We start from the raw sequence: 20,249 nt of genomic DNA on the forward strand, positions 1-20,249 counted from the left end.
AGTGTACCCAAGTCAAGTATGTACTTCGTTTAACAATGGATCAGTTTTGGCTCACGTAAGTGTAGCCTATGCGATGATAAACTTTGTCTGTCTGTGCGTGCGTGCGTATGTATGTATGTATGTGTGTATGTCTGTGATAGAAACTTTAACATTTCCGAGTCTATGGATTACGTCAGTCTCGGTCAAAAGTGTTCGACGTGTGTGATAGAAACTATTTGAAGACGTCACATTATGACGTAAGAGGGTTAGACGTCACGCAAAGGAATTACTGAAAGTCTCGGTCATTGTTATTGTGAGCGGGCCGAGACTTCTTGGCAGATCCAGGGTCTCGCTTTCTTGCATAGTTTCACCTATGCTTACTGTGTGTGTGTGTGTGTGTGTGTGTGTGTGTGTGTGTGTGTGTGTGTGTGTGTGTATGTGTGACGGAGTGATTGAGTTTGTGTTACTGTTTGTCGATTTCTTACGTGAGCCTTGAAGGCTTCGCCTCTTGTTTTAGTATGCACATCCGGGAAGTATGGCCCTGTGTGTGAGCGGTGTAGGTGTCAATCCTCTCAGCAGGCATAACAGGCAGTTTTGGAAGCCGTTTTAGCGGGTAATGAGACAAATAATAATACATTTGAGTAACTCGCTAACGTATTGCCTTCAAACTTTCGGAGATTTGTGCTAACACATGTCGTAAACTACACACGAAATCTTAAGTCATTTGAGATATTAGTTCTGCTGTTATGCGACATACCAGAAAGAGTTTTAAAAATAAAGATGTACCCTGTCCGATTGAACAGAAAAAAGAAAGAAAAAATAGCATGCATTTAGAAAAATGAAAGCTTCAATTTACCCTTAAATCTAATACAGTTTCAACAATGGCTGTTCACAGCGCACTTGTTTAAACGCACACAAACATTCTTGGAAAAGGCTTTTTCAAGAGCCATTGATCAGTTGTTTTAGCGTGTCGGCAGTGAGCTTTGCTAGGCCAAGGCCGACATTTGCTCTCAGCGCTCTGAGTGAGTCAACTTCTTAAAAAAACTACTTTCGCGTTGAAATCCTCATACCACCCATGTCTGATAAGATATGTACGAGAAATATGAGTATGTGGCGCATCTGTTATTGTTCTTGAAGATTTCAACAAATTATTTTTTGTCGATGAGTCAGCAAAAACCTACCGTCAATTTAAGAACTTTTTCTGACATGACAAATAACAGCAGACCTAATGTCTCAAATGACTTGAGATTCCGTATGTACTTTACGACATGTGTTAGCACAAATATCTGAAAGTGTGAAGGCAATGCGTTTGCGAGTTACTCAAATGTATCATTTTTTGTCTCATTACCAGCTGAAACTGCCTTTTATGCCTTCTGAGAGGATTGACACCTACACCGCTCAGCATGCCATAGCGTCCTTGGTAGACAAGATATGTGAACAAAACTGACTGATTTGGATGCAGATTTGATTGTTCTGTCTAAGGACATGCTAAACATGTTTCGTTTTAGCAGTTCTGATTTTTTGTCAATTTTAACGCGGGAACCTTGATTTTGCGAATTTGATTTTGGGGGGTGTCTGTGTTGTAGGTTCCACTGTATCGACACTACGTCATGTAAACTCAATCTGTTTTCTGAATAAGTTAGGGGAATAAACGGCCTTTCCAGTCATATAATTGGTTTTACGATAAACGGCCTCATCAGAAAGATCTGCCCTCAAACGCATCTGTAAAGTTTTTTTTATGACGAGTAGTGTAGGTGGTTGAGGCGTATTCCATTTCAGGTCGTATGTTTCCTGTGTAGACCGACTTTTGGATTTTGGAGTTGGATCCCCAGGTGGTTTTGTTACACTCAACCTTTTGTCAGTCTCGACGGTTTGACCTTCGACCAAAATTAATGTCCTCGACCTTTTGTTTCTTTTTCACATAGTGTGCACTATCTTTTGCTGGAGATAGTAGTTATTCGCAATTCGCCTGAAAATGCGTAAATAAAGTACGGTAGCAGTATGTCATAATTCGTTGTATAGAAATGTTGCTATTGTACATTTAAGCATTACATTTTTACTTGTAAATTCCTATTGTACACTTGAACAAACATCGTGATGGGCATATATGGTTGGTTTGTTCAATACTTACTTCCGTATGTGCTTCCTTACCTGCATCTATACTTGCTTGCTTCCTCACTTATTTACTCCTACGTGCATTTCTGTACCTATTTCCTTCCTTCTTTCTTACCTTCATACCTTCCTTAATTTAAACACCAAGTTGGCCTCTGTTGTTTATTTCAGTACAAGCATCAGTTTGTGGGGGAACGTGGACGTCGACTACGGGTACTATCAAGTCTCCCAACTTTCCCAGTGTCTACAATAACTCACTGGGCTGTGTCTATGTCATCACCGTGCCAGACAACTATTACATCAGCCTTAGCTTTACTACATTCAAGCTTGAAGTTGGCTACGATTTTGTAGAGGTATGGAGTGTTTACAAAGCAGTGGACAGTGACATTCTGGTTTTGTGTTCAAACTTCTGTCTTTTGTTATTACTGTCACAAGAACATTTTAATGAGGAAGAGGAGTGCTAACTTTGCATAAAATTAAAAGTATTGTGTAAGCAGTAGTTTGATCTGTACATGAGGTAAAGTTAGGTGTCCTGACACAAACTATTCTATCCCCCTTCCACCCAGAGCCTCAATCGAGTCAAAATTAATTACCAAATGGGTGTAATTTAGAGTTTTGTATTGGGTCCGGAAATGCGCCATTCGGGTTCTGTTTGAGTTGATAATACGTGTTTCTTGGGTCGGAAATGCGACAATATGGCATGCCGAGCTAAAATAACAAGAAAAGCAAATGCTTTATACTACTCCTCTTCGTCATGTCCATTACAATGCACCCCCGCCCCCCCCCCCCCCCCCCCTCTAGCTTTAGAAACATCCGAGTTCTTTGTTCGATATGTATCAACACAACCTCAGTTCAAAGATGTAAACTAAGGTGAAACTTGTTCAATAAACGTATTCTTTATTTCTTTAATTTACAGATGAGGGAAAACAAATCATAATTGACGTTTGTTCTTACTGAAAAGGTCTTTATCAAATGTTGGTCACCTCAGTGATAAATATAGCTTTCTAAGTGCAATACCAAAACAAAACAAAGACTTGTTTTTCGAAAATGATAGTTTTTTGTTTATCAAACAGTATAAATCGAGGCGCAGCGTGTGTGTAAATTATGACTTCGTAACATGCTTAGATAAGGAAATATGAAGAAGTAAGTTAACTTAATTTGTAAGTACATTAATGTTGTAAGAAAACCGATCAGGTTCAAGGGATTTCCAATTCTCGTATAATGCTAACACTCCAACTTGGATAAATATATCAGTTTGCTGGTAAAACCAAGCAAGTCCGTCCGCCAAAACCTTTATGACGCTAAAACCAATCAGAATACGTTTGATTCACATAAAATCACTCTGTCTTTCTCTGTCTCTCTCTTTCTCTCTCTTTTCGAGGGGTTGGCAATGCCGATTTAAATGGGATATTCCTTTTATCAAAATTACTATCAGCAAAACATAACACACACACACAAAAGTGTTCAACATTCTGCAGGTGTAGATTGCATCAGGAATTCAAAGTAACAAGGACACACTATACTTGAGGGCTTTGTCTTTAATTGTTATACTTGTGTTGTAATAAATGAACTTGGTAAGTGTGTGTGTGTGTGTGTGTGTGTGTGTGTGTGTGTGTGTGTGTGTGTGTGTGAGAGAGAGAGAGAGAGAGAGAGAGAGAGACAGACAGACAGACAGACAGACAGACAGACAGACAGACAGACAGACAGACAGACAGACAGAGACAGACAGAGAGAGTGGGAGATGAGTCGACATGGTCATCTTCATCTTGCCGTTGAACATGTGATACCAAGGTGATTATTCGTATCCACAGGTTCATGACGGAGGGAGTGATGCTTCACCAATATTCGATACATTCACAGGCAGTTTGCTCCCTTTTACTCTTCGCTCGTCTCAGCATCAAATGTGGATCAACCTTCGCACGGACGTCAGTGTTGTCGACCGTGGATTTATTGCCAATTATACTTCAGGTAAGTCAACATCTCTCTCTCTCTCTCTCTCTCTCTCTCTCTCTCTCTCTCTCTCTCTCTCTCTCTCTCTCTCTCATCGCTCTCTCTCTTTCTTTATTTCCTTTATTTCTTTCTTACTCTTGCCCAAAGTTAAAAAGCATCATTATCATAACCTTAAAATAAACTACAAACAATATGTGCGGCAAATTTTGCACCTCAACTAAAGCATGTATTTCCGTGTCATTTCATGCAAACTTTCTGTGCTATTTAAAGATAGAATACCGAAGGGGCCATTTTGGAAAGTTTTCTGACGATTTGGACCTTAATAAAGTTCAAGGGACATTCACTGTACTGTAATTTAGAAACACATGCAATGATAATTAAATGAATTTTATTCAGCGAGCGGTTTGCATCGCCCAGCTCTCCTGTCAGGAGTCCGGAATTTTGGTCGTCATCATTATTTATTTAATTTTCATAGATACCAATTCGTCAAAGCAGATCGAGACCGTTGAATTGTGGAAGTCAAATCTACAGTCTAGCTTACGCATGCAAATTCCGTGCCATACAGCGTTAAAACGCTTCGCACAACAAAAACAAAGAGAATGTCGGTTGGAGAATATCAAGATCTGCACTGAATGACTACCAAGCACAGCATTCAGATTTGAAAAATAGAACACTCAAACACTAATTCTAAGACCTTCCTCGTGTGTATTGTCATCTATTTAACTCCCAAAACGAACTCTGTAGCTCTCGGCTCAATTTCAAATCTGTATCTCTCGGAATAGCGCATGAAATATTCAGGGTCGAAAGGTTGGACAAAAATTATGACTCGCGCAAAGAACGTCACAATGAGAATTACTGTCTGGGATTCCTACTCAAAACACAGCCGTTTTCAAATTGAGTAACTCAGTGCTCAAAAGTTTATGTTAAGGTAATCCTGGTGTGTGGTCACATAATTACAACCCGCAACCTGAACTGTATAGCTGTTGGGGCGATTTGAGACAATTGTCTAGTTAGATATAATCCCTTTAAGGCAGACCACTTAACTATCTGGCAAACATTTCGGATCTAAGTTTTGTTTACAGGGATCACGTGACCACAGCTAAAATAAGGATACCCCCAAAACTGACCTCACAAATACGTCAGGTGCCAGTTAAATATCGACAGAAAATCGTCGCTGTATAAATGCAAGACCTCGTTTGTGCAATTTTGCAGTTTTGATAAAAAAAAAACGTTTAAAAAAACCTGTGTTAAAGTTACTTTTAAAATTCTGTCTCCCATGGACTTGTAATGTACTGGGGAGGCTTCACGTTTCTGTTTGTGTAAATCAAATGCAGTGCGCGTGACGAAGGTACACAAATGTGCAGATACGAGAAATTGCATCTTAGTCGTGGGCTTTTTTCTTGTTTTTACGAGGCTTTGCGTTCACAAACTCAACAATAATGACGAGACAAGGTTCATTTTAACCTTTAGTATTGCATAAACAAGCAGAACAAAAATGAGTTATGCAATTCCGCACATGCTCCGAGTTCGTAATTTCAGACAGACAGACAGACAACGAGAGAGAGACAGACAATGACAATGACAAATCTTTATTTTTCGAGGGTGACAAGAATAAGCATAGATATGCTTTTTTGCATCTGGGCCTCACCCTAAAGAGGGACTAAACTATTTTACTACAACTATGACTAGGGGAAAAAAAAGGTTACATGAAAACATTAATGGTAGAACATATAAGTTTTATGTACATGAAGCGCAATATATAGAAGCATATATAGGAGAGAGAGAGAGAGAGAAAGAGAGAGAGAGAGAGAGAGAGAGAGAGAGAGAGAGAGAGAGAGAGAGAGAGAGAGAGAGAGAGAGAGAGAGAGAGAGAGAGAGAGAGAGAGAGAGAGAGAGAGATCAGATAACAAACAAACTTTGACCAGACATTAGTTCGAGAGTAAGATATAGTAATCAGCAAAAGAATCAAATTTGATTCAGCAAAATCACTAACACTGAACGCCCTGTAGCCTAGAACATCGTGTTACCATCGAGACATAATCACAACAGCGCTAAAACGGAACAATAGTTTCATAAGAGTACTCATGCAAGAGGTAATACGTTTGTATTTTGTTCTTGTTCGGTTTATTTCTTGGCTCTTCTGGCTTCGGGTACGACCCTTTATAATTGTAGGACCGCGCATTCTTTGCTGTCCCAACACCTGTTCCTTGTCCCGGTGTGCTCTCACACCACCCCGTCCCAGTATTCACTGCTCCATCCACATCTGAATTTCGTTCCGCTCCCAGACTTACCGATATTACAGACGCTCCAGGGAGGGATGTCGGGTCGCTGCGGTGGGATATACCCTCTGCATATAAACGGCCCCCTACTAACGACATTGACTGCAAAGTACGGCTCCCTACTAACGACAATAGTGAGGTTGCGGGGAAGACGCCCGACAACTCAGCACGACGACAAGTGACGGTGACCTTCTTTTTTCCCCCTCACACAGTCGGGACGGGGCCTTTGCGAGACGTTCCGGCTGGAAAATGGAGCAATTTGTCGTCGTCGCAAAAACGGAAGATAGAAATTGGTCTTTGCTGTTAAGTCGAGTTCACTTTAATCAAAGTATGTGTTATGGACATATAGATTGTTCATTTTGCAAATAGCTTTTGAAGAAAAAGAAAAAAAATCTTTGATAGGCGTGGATTTACAGTTTGTTTTGTCGGGTACCATCTCAGATGCTCACAAGTCTTCTCGAGTAAAAAACCAAGACCATAGTGACGCGTGCTGAAACAACGGCTGCAAAGGCGAAATTTGGTGTTTTTCACGTCCGGGCCGAACGAATGAATAAAATAGACGTTTTATTCTTAACGGTGCTTTCTTCTCTGTTTGAGGTTCCAGTTTGTGATCGGCTAAAAAGCAAAACCATGTTTTTGAAGGGGGAAATAGTTGAGTTATAAGGGGTTGATCAATGACACACACACACATCGCTACGGCTACTTGTTAGAGGAATGACTATGAGAAAAAATGTAGTCGAAACTATTTTTTATGTGTGTTGGTTTTGTTAGTTGGATCGGTGGATAGGGGTTCGCGGGGGTGGCTAGGGGGGGGGGGGGGGGGGGGGGGGGGGGGCGGTTGTGTTAACCCGTGATTTGTAAAAATGTAATACTATCGCATTCCACAAAGTAATGCATGCCTTTTATTATTATTAATATTTGTTGTTTAGAGCCTCTACGCTGAGTGGTGGGGGTGGTTTTAGATCCACATCCCATTTTGGTGCAATCCCATTTTTTGCCCCATCCCATTTTTGCGACATTTCACAAGCCAAGCGTTATTTGACTTACATGTCATAACATATCCCCATATCCCATTTGGCCGCCATATCCCATTTGGCCGCCATGCCGTTTCACCGCCATTCCATTTCGCCCCCATCCCATTGTCGCGACATTTCACAAGCCAAGCGTCATTTTACATCATAACAATAGCGCGACATCCCATTTTGACACCTTCCCATTTGGCCGCCATCCCATTTTGATTTATTCTTCTTGCCAAGCCTCACTATACTTCTATACTGCGTTATTCAATTAGGGAGACATTCCGTTTACGCGAAATCCCATTTTTGCCACAATCCAAAATGTCGCGAAATAGGGATGGCGGCGAAATGGGATGACGGCAAAACGGCATGGCGACAAAATGGAATGTGGCGCTAGTGGTATGACATGGTGGTAAAATGACACTTGGCCTGTGAAATGTCGCGAAAATGGGATGGGGGCGAAATGGGATAACGGTGAAACGGGATTGCGGCAAAATGGGAAGTGGAGCTAATGGTACATGATATGGTGGTAAAATGACACTTGGCCTGTGAAATGTCGCGAAAATGGGATGGGGGTGAAATGGGACTAATAGATCCCTTGACTTTGGGGTAGCGTGACTCTGTTACTGCTAGCTTTCCACTGGGAGGAAGCGACCCGAATTTCCAAGGGATGGGACAAAAAAGTAATGACATTTTTTATTCTCAATAGATCCCTTCACTTTGGAGATGATGAGTTAAATATCGGGCGCATTTACGTGATTTGTAAAACACACACACACACACACATGCGCGCGCGCGCGCACACATGCACCCACGCACACCCACACACACACACACACACACGCACACAACACAACACAAACACAAACACACAAACACACAAACACACACACACACACACACACACACACACATACACACATAAAATGTATGGGCTTACACGCAACAGCTGGTTTTTTTTTTATTAGGTCACAGACCTGGAAGACCCAGGTGCAAGACGAATAATTCATATCACTAAAATGCGTGTTCCCCATGCACCACCCAAAACATGCCCCGAGGGGCTTCGCCTCTACAAGTCGTGTCAAAACCATTCGTTCGGGTGTCCAGGAGTTTTCTTCTTCAGGCCACTGGCGCTCGTTCTCCCCGCAAACGCTACCATTACGAGCGATGACGCCGAACGACAACACACCTGTCTCGGTTCAGTCGTCGTTGTCGGTCCCGTCTTCCCCGCAACGTCTATAGTGACTGCAAAGTCGCGGAGCCAAACTGAGTGAGCGTCCCCTCCAGAGAGCAGAACGCCACTACGTTCCTCCGTCGACCCCCAAAACGTCACATGTTGAAGACTGAGAGCTCCGGGCATGAAGGGCTACAAGTGCTACGAACAATTATAATTTTGGATGATTAATGAGATGGTTATAATGATGATGCTATATGGATTTCCAATTTGGCTTGAGACTACGTGACAGGGCAGCACTCTACGTTTAGTTTCATAATATATCCTGGTGTCAACAGGTCGACAGAACCTGAACACCCTCAAAGTCGTATTCGTGAAGTGAATGACACTTGGCAGTGTGATCCCAGCCTTCCTATATGAACCAAAGCACTTCCACTCTGGGTAGGAGTCGGTCGTAGCCCGAAAAACCAACATGACTCTGGTGGGAATCGAACCCACGACCTCCCGGCCCCCAGCCAGATGCGCTAACCACTGCGCTACGGGGGCCGGTTAAAATATAACTAGTTATATTATTTTCTATGTTATATCTGATGTTAATTTAATATTCTTTTTGTTTTGTTCCTATTATCCAGAAATTGTCTGTACGTTTCAGGTAATCAGATATTAGATGTTCAACGCTCAGCAAATCTTGTTTGAATCTTTCAGATCAATTGCCTTCGTGCGGAGGAACATGGATGGCGCGTTCAGGTGTACTCCAGTCACCTAACTTCCCCAACCCTTTTTCTAACGGACTGAATTGTCTCTACACCATCATCGCCCCTGTGAACAATTCAATTGTGCTAGACTTTACTGCCTTTGATCTGGAAACTAATGTCGATTTTTTGGAGGTTTGTTCATTTGCTGAAAACTTTGTTTTTGTCATAAAGCATAGCCGTGTTTCGTTTGCCTTTCGCTTTTTGTTACTTGATTTGACGAGGGAAGAGTGGACCTTTGTCTCCCGATGTATGAGTGTGTGTAGCATTTATAAAAATGTCAAAGATTAGATATGTATGACAATTTTAGGACCTTTGCTTGTGAACTTGGATGCCCAGGAAGAAAGATCTTTAGTTTTCATTTGATCCACATTGTAGGATGACCAACTGAAACACCGTAGTTGACACTTGAAGCAATTACGTAACTATCAGATAACATTTGTATGCACAAAATCCACTCAGATTAGATCAACAAATTTGTAAAACAATCACTGAGCCTTCTGACTGTGGATATTATGTTTTTCTGCAAAGCAGACTTGAGCACATACCACAGTTTAAGTTAACCAAGTGACTGGATCTAAAAACGCGCGTGGTTGAGCTTTTCAATTTCAGTGGCGGTTTTGAAACCTGCGAACGGTATGTTTATAAATTACACCGGCGGCACCCTTAAATCTATACGTACAGACAAAGCAAATACATTGAACGAAGCTAAAAAGCTGCGCTGTTAGTTGGGCTGTGGACGCTTGAACATCTTGCAGGTCTTTGAGGCAAGAAAAGATCAAAAATTGCCTTTTGTCAGTCTAATGCAGAATACAGGGCATCAAAGGAATACAAATGTCCACAGGTCAGAATAGAGAGCAGGTCTTGCTCTTTTGAACGATATATGATTTGGCAATGTACACCATATTTTAGATCTATCTCCGACGCAGTTTTTCAACAAACACCTCGAAAAAGACATCCTCTATTGGCCCGCAAATGACGGCAACGAAGATGACGGTAACGGAGATGACGGGCGCTCGCATTTTGCCTCACATCAGAACCAGAAGACACGTGACGGCCCTGTTAATGTTTTTATCGTTGTATGCCCCTGTGAGCGAACACCGTATCACAAAATGGAACATTGATTGTTTTTCTTTTGCCAGAAAAAGCCGGTAACGGAGATAACGGTTACGGAACCCCCAAGTCTATTTTTTTTCTCTCTCTTTTGCCTCTTGGCTAGACTCAGACGCATTTCAGCTGTAAACTAAGACCTGTTCATAAACCAACAACGTTTGAAGATTGTTTTAAGGGGTATTCGTGTGTAAAAAGTCCCCGAAAATGGGATGGAAAAATATTCCCGAAAGAAGTTACTGCTTTTGCGCCTTTTTCCCCGGACATTTACTTTTAGCCATGGCGAAGACTCACAAGGACTTCCTCATGCACAAAAATGACTGCAGCAACAGCACTGATGGTCGTGTCATTTAAAATGATAGTGCATGTGATAAGAAAGAGTTTTTAATACATATGTATTCTTAAAATGTACGCCCGGACAGTAACGGAGATGACGTTTTTGGTAGTATTTATTGCTCAAAGAACTAGGAGTAACAAGGAATTGACATTAATTGATGTGCCGAAGTTAGCTCACGGCCGACCATTACAGAGGTTATACAAGTTTAACCTTTACATCTTTTTGTATTAGCTGCAGGGCCCCCGGACAACGATAAAATGAAATGGTCGCTTCTTATTGACACTGAGCCATCTATTGTTTTGCAGGTTCGTAATGCAATGAATGAAACTATTGGACGATTCTCTGGTGGTTCGCTTCCTGGTGTTGTGCGTTTGCCTGAGAATCAGATTATACTCAACTTTAACACGGAGTCTAGCGTTGGCAGATTCGGATTTGAGGCACACTTCACTTCACGTAATACTTTTATTCTCTCTCTCTCTCTCTCTCTCTCTTTCTCTCTCTCTCTCTAATATATTCTTCTTCTTCTTCTTCTTCAGCGTTCCAGAATTTTCTGGTTACGTGTGAGCTCGTTTGCCCATTTGGGTTCCCCACACTATACTCTGAGAGCATAGTCAGCTTCACTCCGATTTCGTTGAGTAGGCATGCTGGGTATTTTCGTGTTTCCATAACCCACCGAACTCTGACATGGATTACAGGATCTTTTCCGTGCGCACTTGGTCTTGTGCTTGCGTGTACACACGAAGGGGGTTAAGTCACTAGCAGGTCTGCACATAAGTTGACCTGGGAGATCGGAAAAATCTCCACTCTTAACCCACCAGGCGGCAGCGACCGGGATTCGAACTCCCGACCTCTCGATTACGAGGCCGACGTCTTACCACCACGCCACTGCGCCCGTCTCTAATATATATATGTATGCTTTAAGTAGATCAGTGCTTACACCCTTACAATACAAAATAGGGGCTTATTTTAGACGAATTTTTCGGATCTGATTAATGCGCTGTGACAACAATAAAGAATAATAACACGAAAAATAAATGTGTGGTTTATTACCATATCGTCTACAAGAATCGTAGGTCCTTGACAACACGACAATACTAACCCCACTATTCTTTTGGTATAAACGAAAGACATAAACGTGAAGTTCCTTTTGTGTGCGAAATACCCGAATTTGCATGCAAACAAATTGATTTCCATCTCTCTCTCTGTCACTCTTGGCATCTATCACTTTCGTTCTTGTTTGATTGCACCTGTTCTTTTCTTGTTGTGTGCAATTTTACGGCGTAGTTATAAAGTTTGTTATCAGTTGCAGGATGTGGGGGAATATGGACATCGCTGACGGGAAGAGTTCAATCTCCCAACTTTCCATCTGTCTACCCAAACTTATTAGATTGTGTCTACATTATCAAAGTGCCTTCCGGTCACAACATCTCACTCACTTTTACAGCTTTTCATGTGGAGCAAGGTTATGACTTCGTAGAGGTAAATTAGTTTGAAACGGTTACGCGGACGTTTAAGTAGCTAAATGACAGCTACGAGCTTTAAGTGCTAACTTCAGTGATTAATTATTAAACAATTAGATACACACACATATAATATATATACAGAGAGAGAGGTTACAACAAGATTGTTTTTTTATATGGCTTGTATTTCATGTCAGTCAGTTTTTGGAATCAGGAAATGATAGAGTAAGATGCAATCACTTTTGGATCGATTTCATAAATTATAATCGTAGTACAAATTAACCTATTTTTGTTAATTGTGATTATATTTTAATAGTAAACATGACTATGCATATATTTTTAGATTCAGAATTAGACGAAGATAACGATGCAATCAATTTTAAATCGGTTTACGAAAAATTGTATTTAATGACAACTTTAATGAGCAAACTCATTAATTAATTTTTAAGCCACCAAGCTGAAATGCAATACCAAAATCTGGTCTTCGTCGAAGATTATGTGACCAACATTTCAACCAATTTGGTTGAAAAATGAGAGCGTGACAGTGCCGCCTCAACTTTCACGAAAAGCCGGATATGACGTCATCAAAGACATTTATAAAAAATATGAATAAAACGTCTGGGGATGCCATACTCAGGATCTCTCATGTCTAAGTTTTATGAAGATCGGTCCAGTAGTTTTCTCTGAATCGCTCTACACACACACACACACACACACATACACATACACCACGGACCTACATTCTACTGGATGGCTGTCTCAGGATCTAGGTCACTTTAGTGGGAATATCGGTCAACTTCGAAACCTGGGGACCAGCCACTTCCGGTTCCCCTTTCAGAGTAATGAGATTGCTGGGGCCGAAGAATTGTTCATCCAGTTTTGTCCTTTTTTTCCAAAGTTGATATTAGTCGGAAGAAACAAGGACACGTGTGGTACGTGGGGGTATTTCCCGGCGAATTTTCAGTGTTGTTGTTGTTGTTGCGAAGCGAAGCGGCTTCCCAGTGCGGAAGGCAGGCAGTGTGTGCATCAAACAGTGTTGTTGTGATGGATGGATGAGTGAGTGATCAGGGTGAATGAGTTAGTTAAACTGTGACTGAATATCTATTGATTGATTGATATTAAAGTGAACATTAGGGGGGGGGGGGGGGGGTTAGAAATGCACCATTTTGCACTCGCCTTGATGTAAGGAACATTACTGCAGTCTCCAACAGCTTCAAAGTGGGTTAGACAGGCTCTTGATAAAGACTGAGGCAAAATGTGCCAAATCACACATTGTCTTGTAAGAAGGAAAAATCTTCATTTGTCACCTTTCTGCACTTTTTTGACTTTGAGTGCATAGCCACAATGGTCACAGACAAGATGCATCAAACAGATTTCAAAAAGACCCCAAACTGAACTTGTTATGACTATTTGTAACCCCTTTCACCTTTTTGACTTGGCCGTACCCAAGCCAAAAGGCTAAAAAAATCATAACTAATTCCATGTTGACTTTTTGGTGGGGTGGACCTATTGTTCCAGACTCGCCTTGATTAAAGCAACACTAGTGCAGTGTCCAACAGCTTTTAAAATTTGTTTTGACCTCATGACAATGTACATGTCAACAATCCCTGACTGTGATGTAGTGAGAAAAAATCTTCATTTCTCCCCTTTCTCCACTTTTTTGTGTGTCAGTGCATAGCCACAATGGTCACAGAAAAGATGCAGCAAACAGATTTTTTTAAAAAAACCAAAAATGAATTTGTTATGAATATCTCTCACCTTTTTTGGACTTAAAAAATTTGGCCCAACAAACACAGCAAAAATCTTCATTTTTCCCCTTTCTTCATCATTTTGTCAAATCGAATTCATCCTCGTCCTGTGAGGGAAAAAAACCCGTCTATGAAATATTCATAGTTGTTATACTTTCTTTCTTTATTTGGTGTTTAACGTCGTTTTCAACCACGAAGGTTATATCGCGACGGGGAAAGGGGAGGGGGGGGGGGGGGGGGGGGGGGGGGAGAGAGCCACTTGTTAATTGTTTCTTGTTCACAAAAGCACTAATCAAAAAATTGCTCCAGGGGCTTGCAACGCAGTACAATATATGACCTTACTGGGAGAATGCAAGTTTCCAGTACAAAGGACTTAACATTTCTTACATACTGCTTGACTAAAATCTTTACAAACATTGACTATATAAATAGTTGTTATACGAATTGAAAACAAAAAGGCTATTAATGAGAACACAAACAAGCCAAAGTTTGCAAGCTACAGGCAAATCCGGATAAGACGAAATTGAAGGGACCGAATTGTTATTGTGTCCTATCCGAAATTTCGACTTGGTCATAGTACAGTGGAACCCCTCTCTAGCGACCTTGAAAATGTTGACAAAAATCGGTCCTTATGGAGGGGGGTCCTTTCAGAGGGAGGGGGCGGGGCCACAAAGAAAGTCACCTCAGATTTTCTTAAAAAAAGAAAACAGAGAAGTTTGAGTTGCTGACGACCGTTTCCTCAAGCAAACTGCTTCGATTTCATGTTTGACATTGTCGATGGTGTCCACCAGTTCTGGTGCATGTTTCAATGCAAAAAGAGTTAGTTTCTGAGCAAGCATTTCTTTACAGCAGTCCCTGCAATGATGAAGGCCCTCCGAGAAAGAGAGTGAAAAATCGGCCACCGTTCTCAGCATCGCGTATCTGTGTGTAACCTCTTTCATTGACAAGATACAAGTTTCCCTGCAGCCTTGACCAGTGAGTCGGTTACCTAATCTGTGAACCCTTCAGTTGTGTTGCTTTGTCAAAAGTTAGACACAGTCAACTAGTTTTGCTCTGGGTGAACAGTGCAGCTGGCCTCAATTAGCCGGTGACACCTCTCTGGCCACAGCACCAAACAGTACATGGCTGGGGGGAGAGAGAGAGAGGGGGGGGGGGGGGTAGCTGGCTACACTCAGTGGGGTGTCCGGTGTCACTGAAGTCAGCCTGGGACAGGCTGATCTTTCTTAACCCAGTGTGGGATTTTCAGTGGGGCGACCACCCCCAACCCAGCGCGTCCCCGGGTGGCGGATAGGGGAACGGTCTTCAGATATGGAGATCAGCCGCTTGCGGCCGCGGACCAAACTGGCTCCGGGTGGGATCCCGGAAAATCCTCCCCCCTGTGCTCACAGGGTAGGACGTACGGGCCATGAGCTAAGGGTGAGGTAACCCCGACAGAAAACCCCGAATGCTGAAGACGGAGGACCCGGGCCGCACGGCGCATTCTAACAAACCATGGGTACACGCACTTACGCAAATGATGACACAATCAACCAGCACAGATGGAAATGGCGCTCGCCCATTGAGGACCCCCCAGGGTGGAGCAGCGTCGGGTCCCATGCCTCAAAGGGACCCAGCCCCAACTACTGGAGGTCCCTCCCGTCCGTCTTGTCACGCCAGGGGACGCGGGAGGAAAGTGACTGGCACCACCACAACCAGGAAGAAACCCAGTCAGCAGCGACCTTTTCAGGTCATGCACTGGAACGCAGAAAGTATCCTGAACAAGAAGACAGAGTTGGAGCATATCCTGCATGAGAAGAACATCAACATCTGCTGTATTCAGGAGACGCACCTGACACCCCAAAAGTCCTTCAAAGTGAGAGGCTACCAATGCCTTAGGTCCGACAGAACAGACCGAAGCAAAGGAGGAATCCTGACCCTCATCAGGAACAACATCAATGCCTGTTTGATAGAAACGCACATGGAGGACTCCGAATATCAGGTGATTCGAATCCAGACGAAGACATCAGAATTCCATCTTGTCAACTTCTACTGCCCCAATGATAGACACCTCGCCCTTGACACGATCCCCGCTAAGGCCTCCAACTTCATCGTGGTGGGTGACTTCAACAGTCATTCACAGAGTTGGGGATATGACCACCTGGATCGGAGAGGAGAAGAGGTGGAGAACTGGCAGGACGACAAAGGTCTCATCCTTTTGAACAGTCCCTTTGACTGCCCTACATTCTACTCCAGAAGATGGCACACTACATCAACTCCTGACCTAGCCTTCTGCACGGAAGACATGCACCAGCTAACCAGCAGAGAGGTCGGAGAACAGCTAGGTGGAAGTGACCATCGGCCAGTCTTTTTGACCCTGGGCATGGAGTCCTGCACTGAAGCTTCCTTCCCACGGTGGAACTACAAAAGAGCGAACTGGTTCCTCTTTAGACACCGCACCAGCGAACTCACCAAAGACATCAGAGTCGAGGGTCGAGACATCAACATGGTGGCGAAGGACTTCAACATGAGCATCCTCAGAGCAGCGCGTGAGTCCATTCCCAGGGGTGCCAGGAGAGACTATAAGCCCTACTGGAGCAATGAATTGCAGGAACTGGATGATGATCTGGCAGACGCCAGAAGGGAAGCAGAAGTCAACCCGTCACAAAACAACAACATCCGCCTCCAGGAAGCCAAAGCCAAATTTCTCAAAAAGAAGCTACAGGCAAGACGGAGAAGCTGGCAAGAGAAAACAAGCTCTCTGAACCTTGAGAAGGATGGCAGAAAGCTCTGGAGGCTCACCAAGCAGTTGAATGATGAGAACACCAGCAGAGGAAAGATCACATTAGAAGAGAACGGGAAGGTGCTAACTGGAAAGCATGCTGCCAACCAATTTGCTGAAAGCTATGCAGCTGAGAGCAACCTCCATGTTAGCCCCGAGAAACAGAGAGAAGCAAGAAGAGAGAAAAGAGAGAGACCTGCCAGACAGTCGACAGTGGACGCCATGAGTCAACCACTCACACTCCACGAGCTGCACTCAGCTCTGAAAAAGTCAAAGGCGAAGAAGTCCCCTGGCCCAGACGGCATCACCAACGAGATGCTAACCCACCTTGGTAGTGCAGCAGAGAACAAGCTACTCGAGGTCTTCAACAGCAGCTGGCAAGAAGGATCGCTACCACAACTCTGGCGAGAAGCGATCATGATCCCCATCTTAAAAAAAGGGAAGGATCCAAAGAAGGCCACCAGCTATCGCCCAATCAGCCTCACCAGCTGTGTTGTGAAGACCCTGGAGAGAATTGTGAACGAGCGCCTTAGGTGGTACCTGGAATCCAGGAACCTCCTCGCCCCTGAACAAGCTGGATTCCGACAGTTCCGCAGCACTGAAGATCAGGTCACTTACCTGGCGCAAGAAGTTGAAGATGCCTTTCAGGAACAGAAGCTGGTCTTCGTCACCTGGATAGATCTTCAGAAGGCCTTTGACAAGGTCTAGAAAGATGGACTCCTTGTAAAACTGCTGAGGAAAGGCGTGTCCAGCAACATGTACCAGTGGATTCGCTCTTACCTCTATAACCGCAGGGCAAGAGTTAACGTCGACCAGACCAAAAGCAAGAAGTTCCTCCTTCGTCATGGCGTCCCTCAGGGCGGAGTCCTCTCCCCCACACTCTTCCTTCTCTTCATCGACGATCTGGTGTCTGAGATGCCCAAGGGGATCAAAGCTGCTCTCTACGCAGACGACCTTGTGATCTGGTGCAAGGAGGAGCACGCAAGTACTGCCACCTACAGAATGCAGCAAGCGGCAGATAGGCTGAACGCATGGGCAGAAGATTGGTGCGTCTCCATCAACAAGGAGAAATCCTCCACCACCCTATTCACACTGTCGCCAAAGCAGAAAGCCGGAACCATTAGGCTTGGTGGAACTCCTCTGAGAGAGGATGAAGAAGCAACGTACCTTGGTGTCACCTTTGATAGACGGCAGACCTGGAAACCACACATTGCACAGGCAGAGACGAAGGCCCGGCGCAAGCTAGCCATACTCAGGAAGCTGGCAGGTACCACCTGGGGAGCGAACGAGAAGATACTGAAGACAGTATACCAGGGAACAATCAGACCCCACCTCGAGTACGGCTCCACAGCGTGGTCAACCTCAGCCAAGACAAACCTGCAGAGCCTTGACCGTGTGCAAAACCAGGCCCTCCGACTCATCACCGGTGCAATGAAATCCACGCCCATCAAGGAAATGGAGAAGCTTACCACCATCCAACCCCTCTGTCAGAGAAGAGAAGCCAAGACTATGGTACAGGCCGAGAAGCTCAAGTGCCTACCCGACCACCCCATGAAGCACAGACTGAGCAACCTCACCAAGAACCGGCTTAAACGGAGCAGTTTTGTACACGAGAGCAAGAGACTTTCTCGACAGTACAGGGAAGTCCTTCCACAGAACACTCTACCTCTGACTCAAGAAGAAGAGAAAACCCCTAAGGCAACAGAGAAACCAGGCATCCAGATCTGCACCAGTGTTCCACATGTTACCTCAGGAGAAGATCAGAATGACACAGCTCGACAGGCACTCACCTTAGCCCTGATCGACGAACAGTACCCAAAAGAGGCGTGGATCCATGTATACACCGATGGATCAGCAACTAACGCCGTGCTCAATGGAGGTGCAGGCATTCTCATCCAGTTCCCTGGGGGACATACAGCTACATCCAGCGTTGCCACTGGCAAACACTGCACAAACTATAAAGCAGAAGCAGAAGCTCTCATGCAGGCCGCCTCCTTCGTTCAGGACTCCGCAGACCCTTGCTACCAAGTTGTCTTCCTCTCGGACGCCCTTTCAGTCCTTCAGGCCCTAGAGAACGACAAACTCCCACAGCTGGCCAAAGCATTACAGATGGTCAGACAAACCAGAAGAGTTGTCCTCCAGTGGATACCAGCACACTGTGGGATACCAGGAAATGAAAGGGCAGATGAGCTGGCAAAAGAAGGAGCCGTGGAAGACCAACCTGAAAACAGTGTCAGCTTTAGTGAGCAGAAGACAATCATCAAGGCATTGATGAGGCCAAGGACAAACAGAGATGACTACCACACAATGTCCAGAGAGCAGCAAGTCAACCTTATCAGGCTGCGTACTGGCCACAACAGGCTCAATGCTCACATGAACCGAAAGTTCAAGCTGGCGCCATCACCAACCTGTGCCTGCGGTCAAGAGGACCAAACAGCGGAACACATCTTACAGCGATGTCCCTTACTAGATGAGGAACGAAAAGAAGTGTGGCCGTCACCAACTCCCTTGCAGACCAAACTATACGGCAGTCGACAGGAGTTGGAGAAAACGACAACATTTATCACCAGTGCTGGACTGATTGTGTAACCTCTGCGAACGCCAAGAAGAAGAAGAAGACTGCATGTCAGCAGGAAGAGCATTGGAGAGAAATAGAGAGGTGTACTCTTCCACACAATTTCCAAGCATCAGTTGTCACGGCTTAGGGTAGTCAGTGAGGGAGAGTGAGAGCGGTTTGTGTACAGTCCGACTGAAGCGTGAAAAGTCACTGCCACAAGATCGGCATGCAGTCAATAAAGCCAGACAAGAAGAATGATTATGACATGCGGCTCAATCTGCTGTTTTTTTTTTATTCAAACTGGTTTTTAACGCTTATTCTCACAAAGCATCTGCACCTCTGCCTCTAGCTCTGTGCTGTGTTTGTGTGGCTGCTTTCGTATGATGTCAGTGCATGGTGAGTGCGTTCACTGCCTTGTCACCACTTCCCCACCTTTTTCAGAATGTTTTCTTGGAGTTGGATAATTCTCCTTACTACTCGCCCCCTCCTAACTTCAGTTCATACTTTATTGCGTGCCGACTGACCAGTCGGTGTGGCGTCCGTGTAGAGAAGAAGGGAATAAGGTTACACAATGCGTTGGTGTGAGACGCCAAGTTTCGTGTTTCGAGTTGCTGTAGTAAATATAGAGTAAACTTTGTCTTTGGGACTGACTTTCTGTTGTGTGCTATCCGTCTTTCGACTTACGTAAGAGAAATCCCATTTCGAGCTCAGGGTACTTTGTACACATAGATAAAGAGGGATAATTCCGGACCAGAATTTCTTTGTGTGCTAAGCGAATTTTTGACTTAACCGTTTGTGAGTTAGCTGGATTTGCCTGTACTAGCTTAGTAGACTAGGAGTAGGAAAGTCTGCAAGTGTACTGTTGCACAACTTACAGTCGACAAAGCGAGTATTTACGGCGACAGGGAGAACAAAAAACGTAAGCAAGAAGATTTTCAATATTATAAAATCAACAGTTCATAAATTATACGCGGAAAACATAGTAATAGCTTTCATTTTACCCGAAGAATGTCGTCG

The 20,249-nt window shown here is 43.9% G+C and overlaps 1 protein-coding gene and 1 non-coding gene across 2 annotated transcripts in view; one reads left to right on the top strand and one right to left on the bottom strand.

Annotated features, from left to right (window-relative positions):
* LOC138947725 (fibrillin-3-like) overlaps positions 1 to 20,249 on the top strand; it is a 70,516-nt gene that overhangs the window by 45,518 nt on the left and 4,749 nt on the right. The window contains exons 20-24 of the mRNA XM_070319265.1: positions 2,263 to 2,444; positions 3,903 to 4,059; positions 9,216 to 9,397; positions 11,015 to 11,162; positions 12,013 to 12,188. Coding sequence (XP_070175366.1) covers positions 2,263 to 2,444; positions 3,903 to 4,059; positions 9,216 to 9,397; positions 11,015 to 11,162; positions 12,013 to 12,188 — 845 coding nt within the window. The remainder of the gene's footprint in view (positions 1 to 2,262; positions 2,445 to 3,902; positions 4,060 to 9,215; positions 9,398 to 11,014; positions 11,163 to 12,012; positions 12,189 to 20,249) is intronic.
* On the bottom strand, positions 8,984 to 9,057 carry Trnap-ggg (transfer RNA proline (anticodon GGG)). Its single transcript has one exon. It is a non-coding gene; the product is annotated as a tRNA-Pro (tRNA).

The sequence above is a fragment of the Littorina saxatilis genome, linkage group LG14 (genome assembly GCF_037325665.1).
Source record: "Littorina saxatilis isolate snail1 linkage group LG14, US_GU_Lsax_2.0, whole genome shotgun sequence".
In the NCBI taxonomy this organism is placed as follows: Eukaryota; Metazoa; Mollusca; class Gastropoda; order Littorinimorpha; family Littorinidae; genus Littorina; species Littorina saxatilis.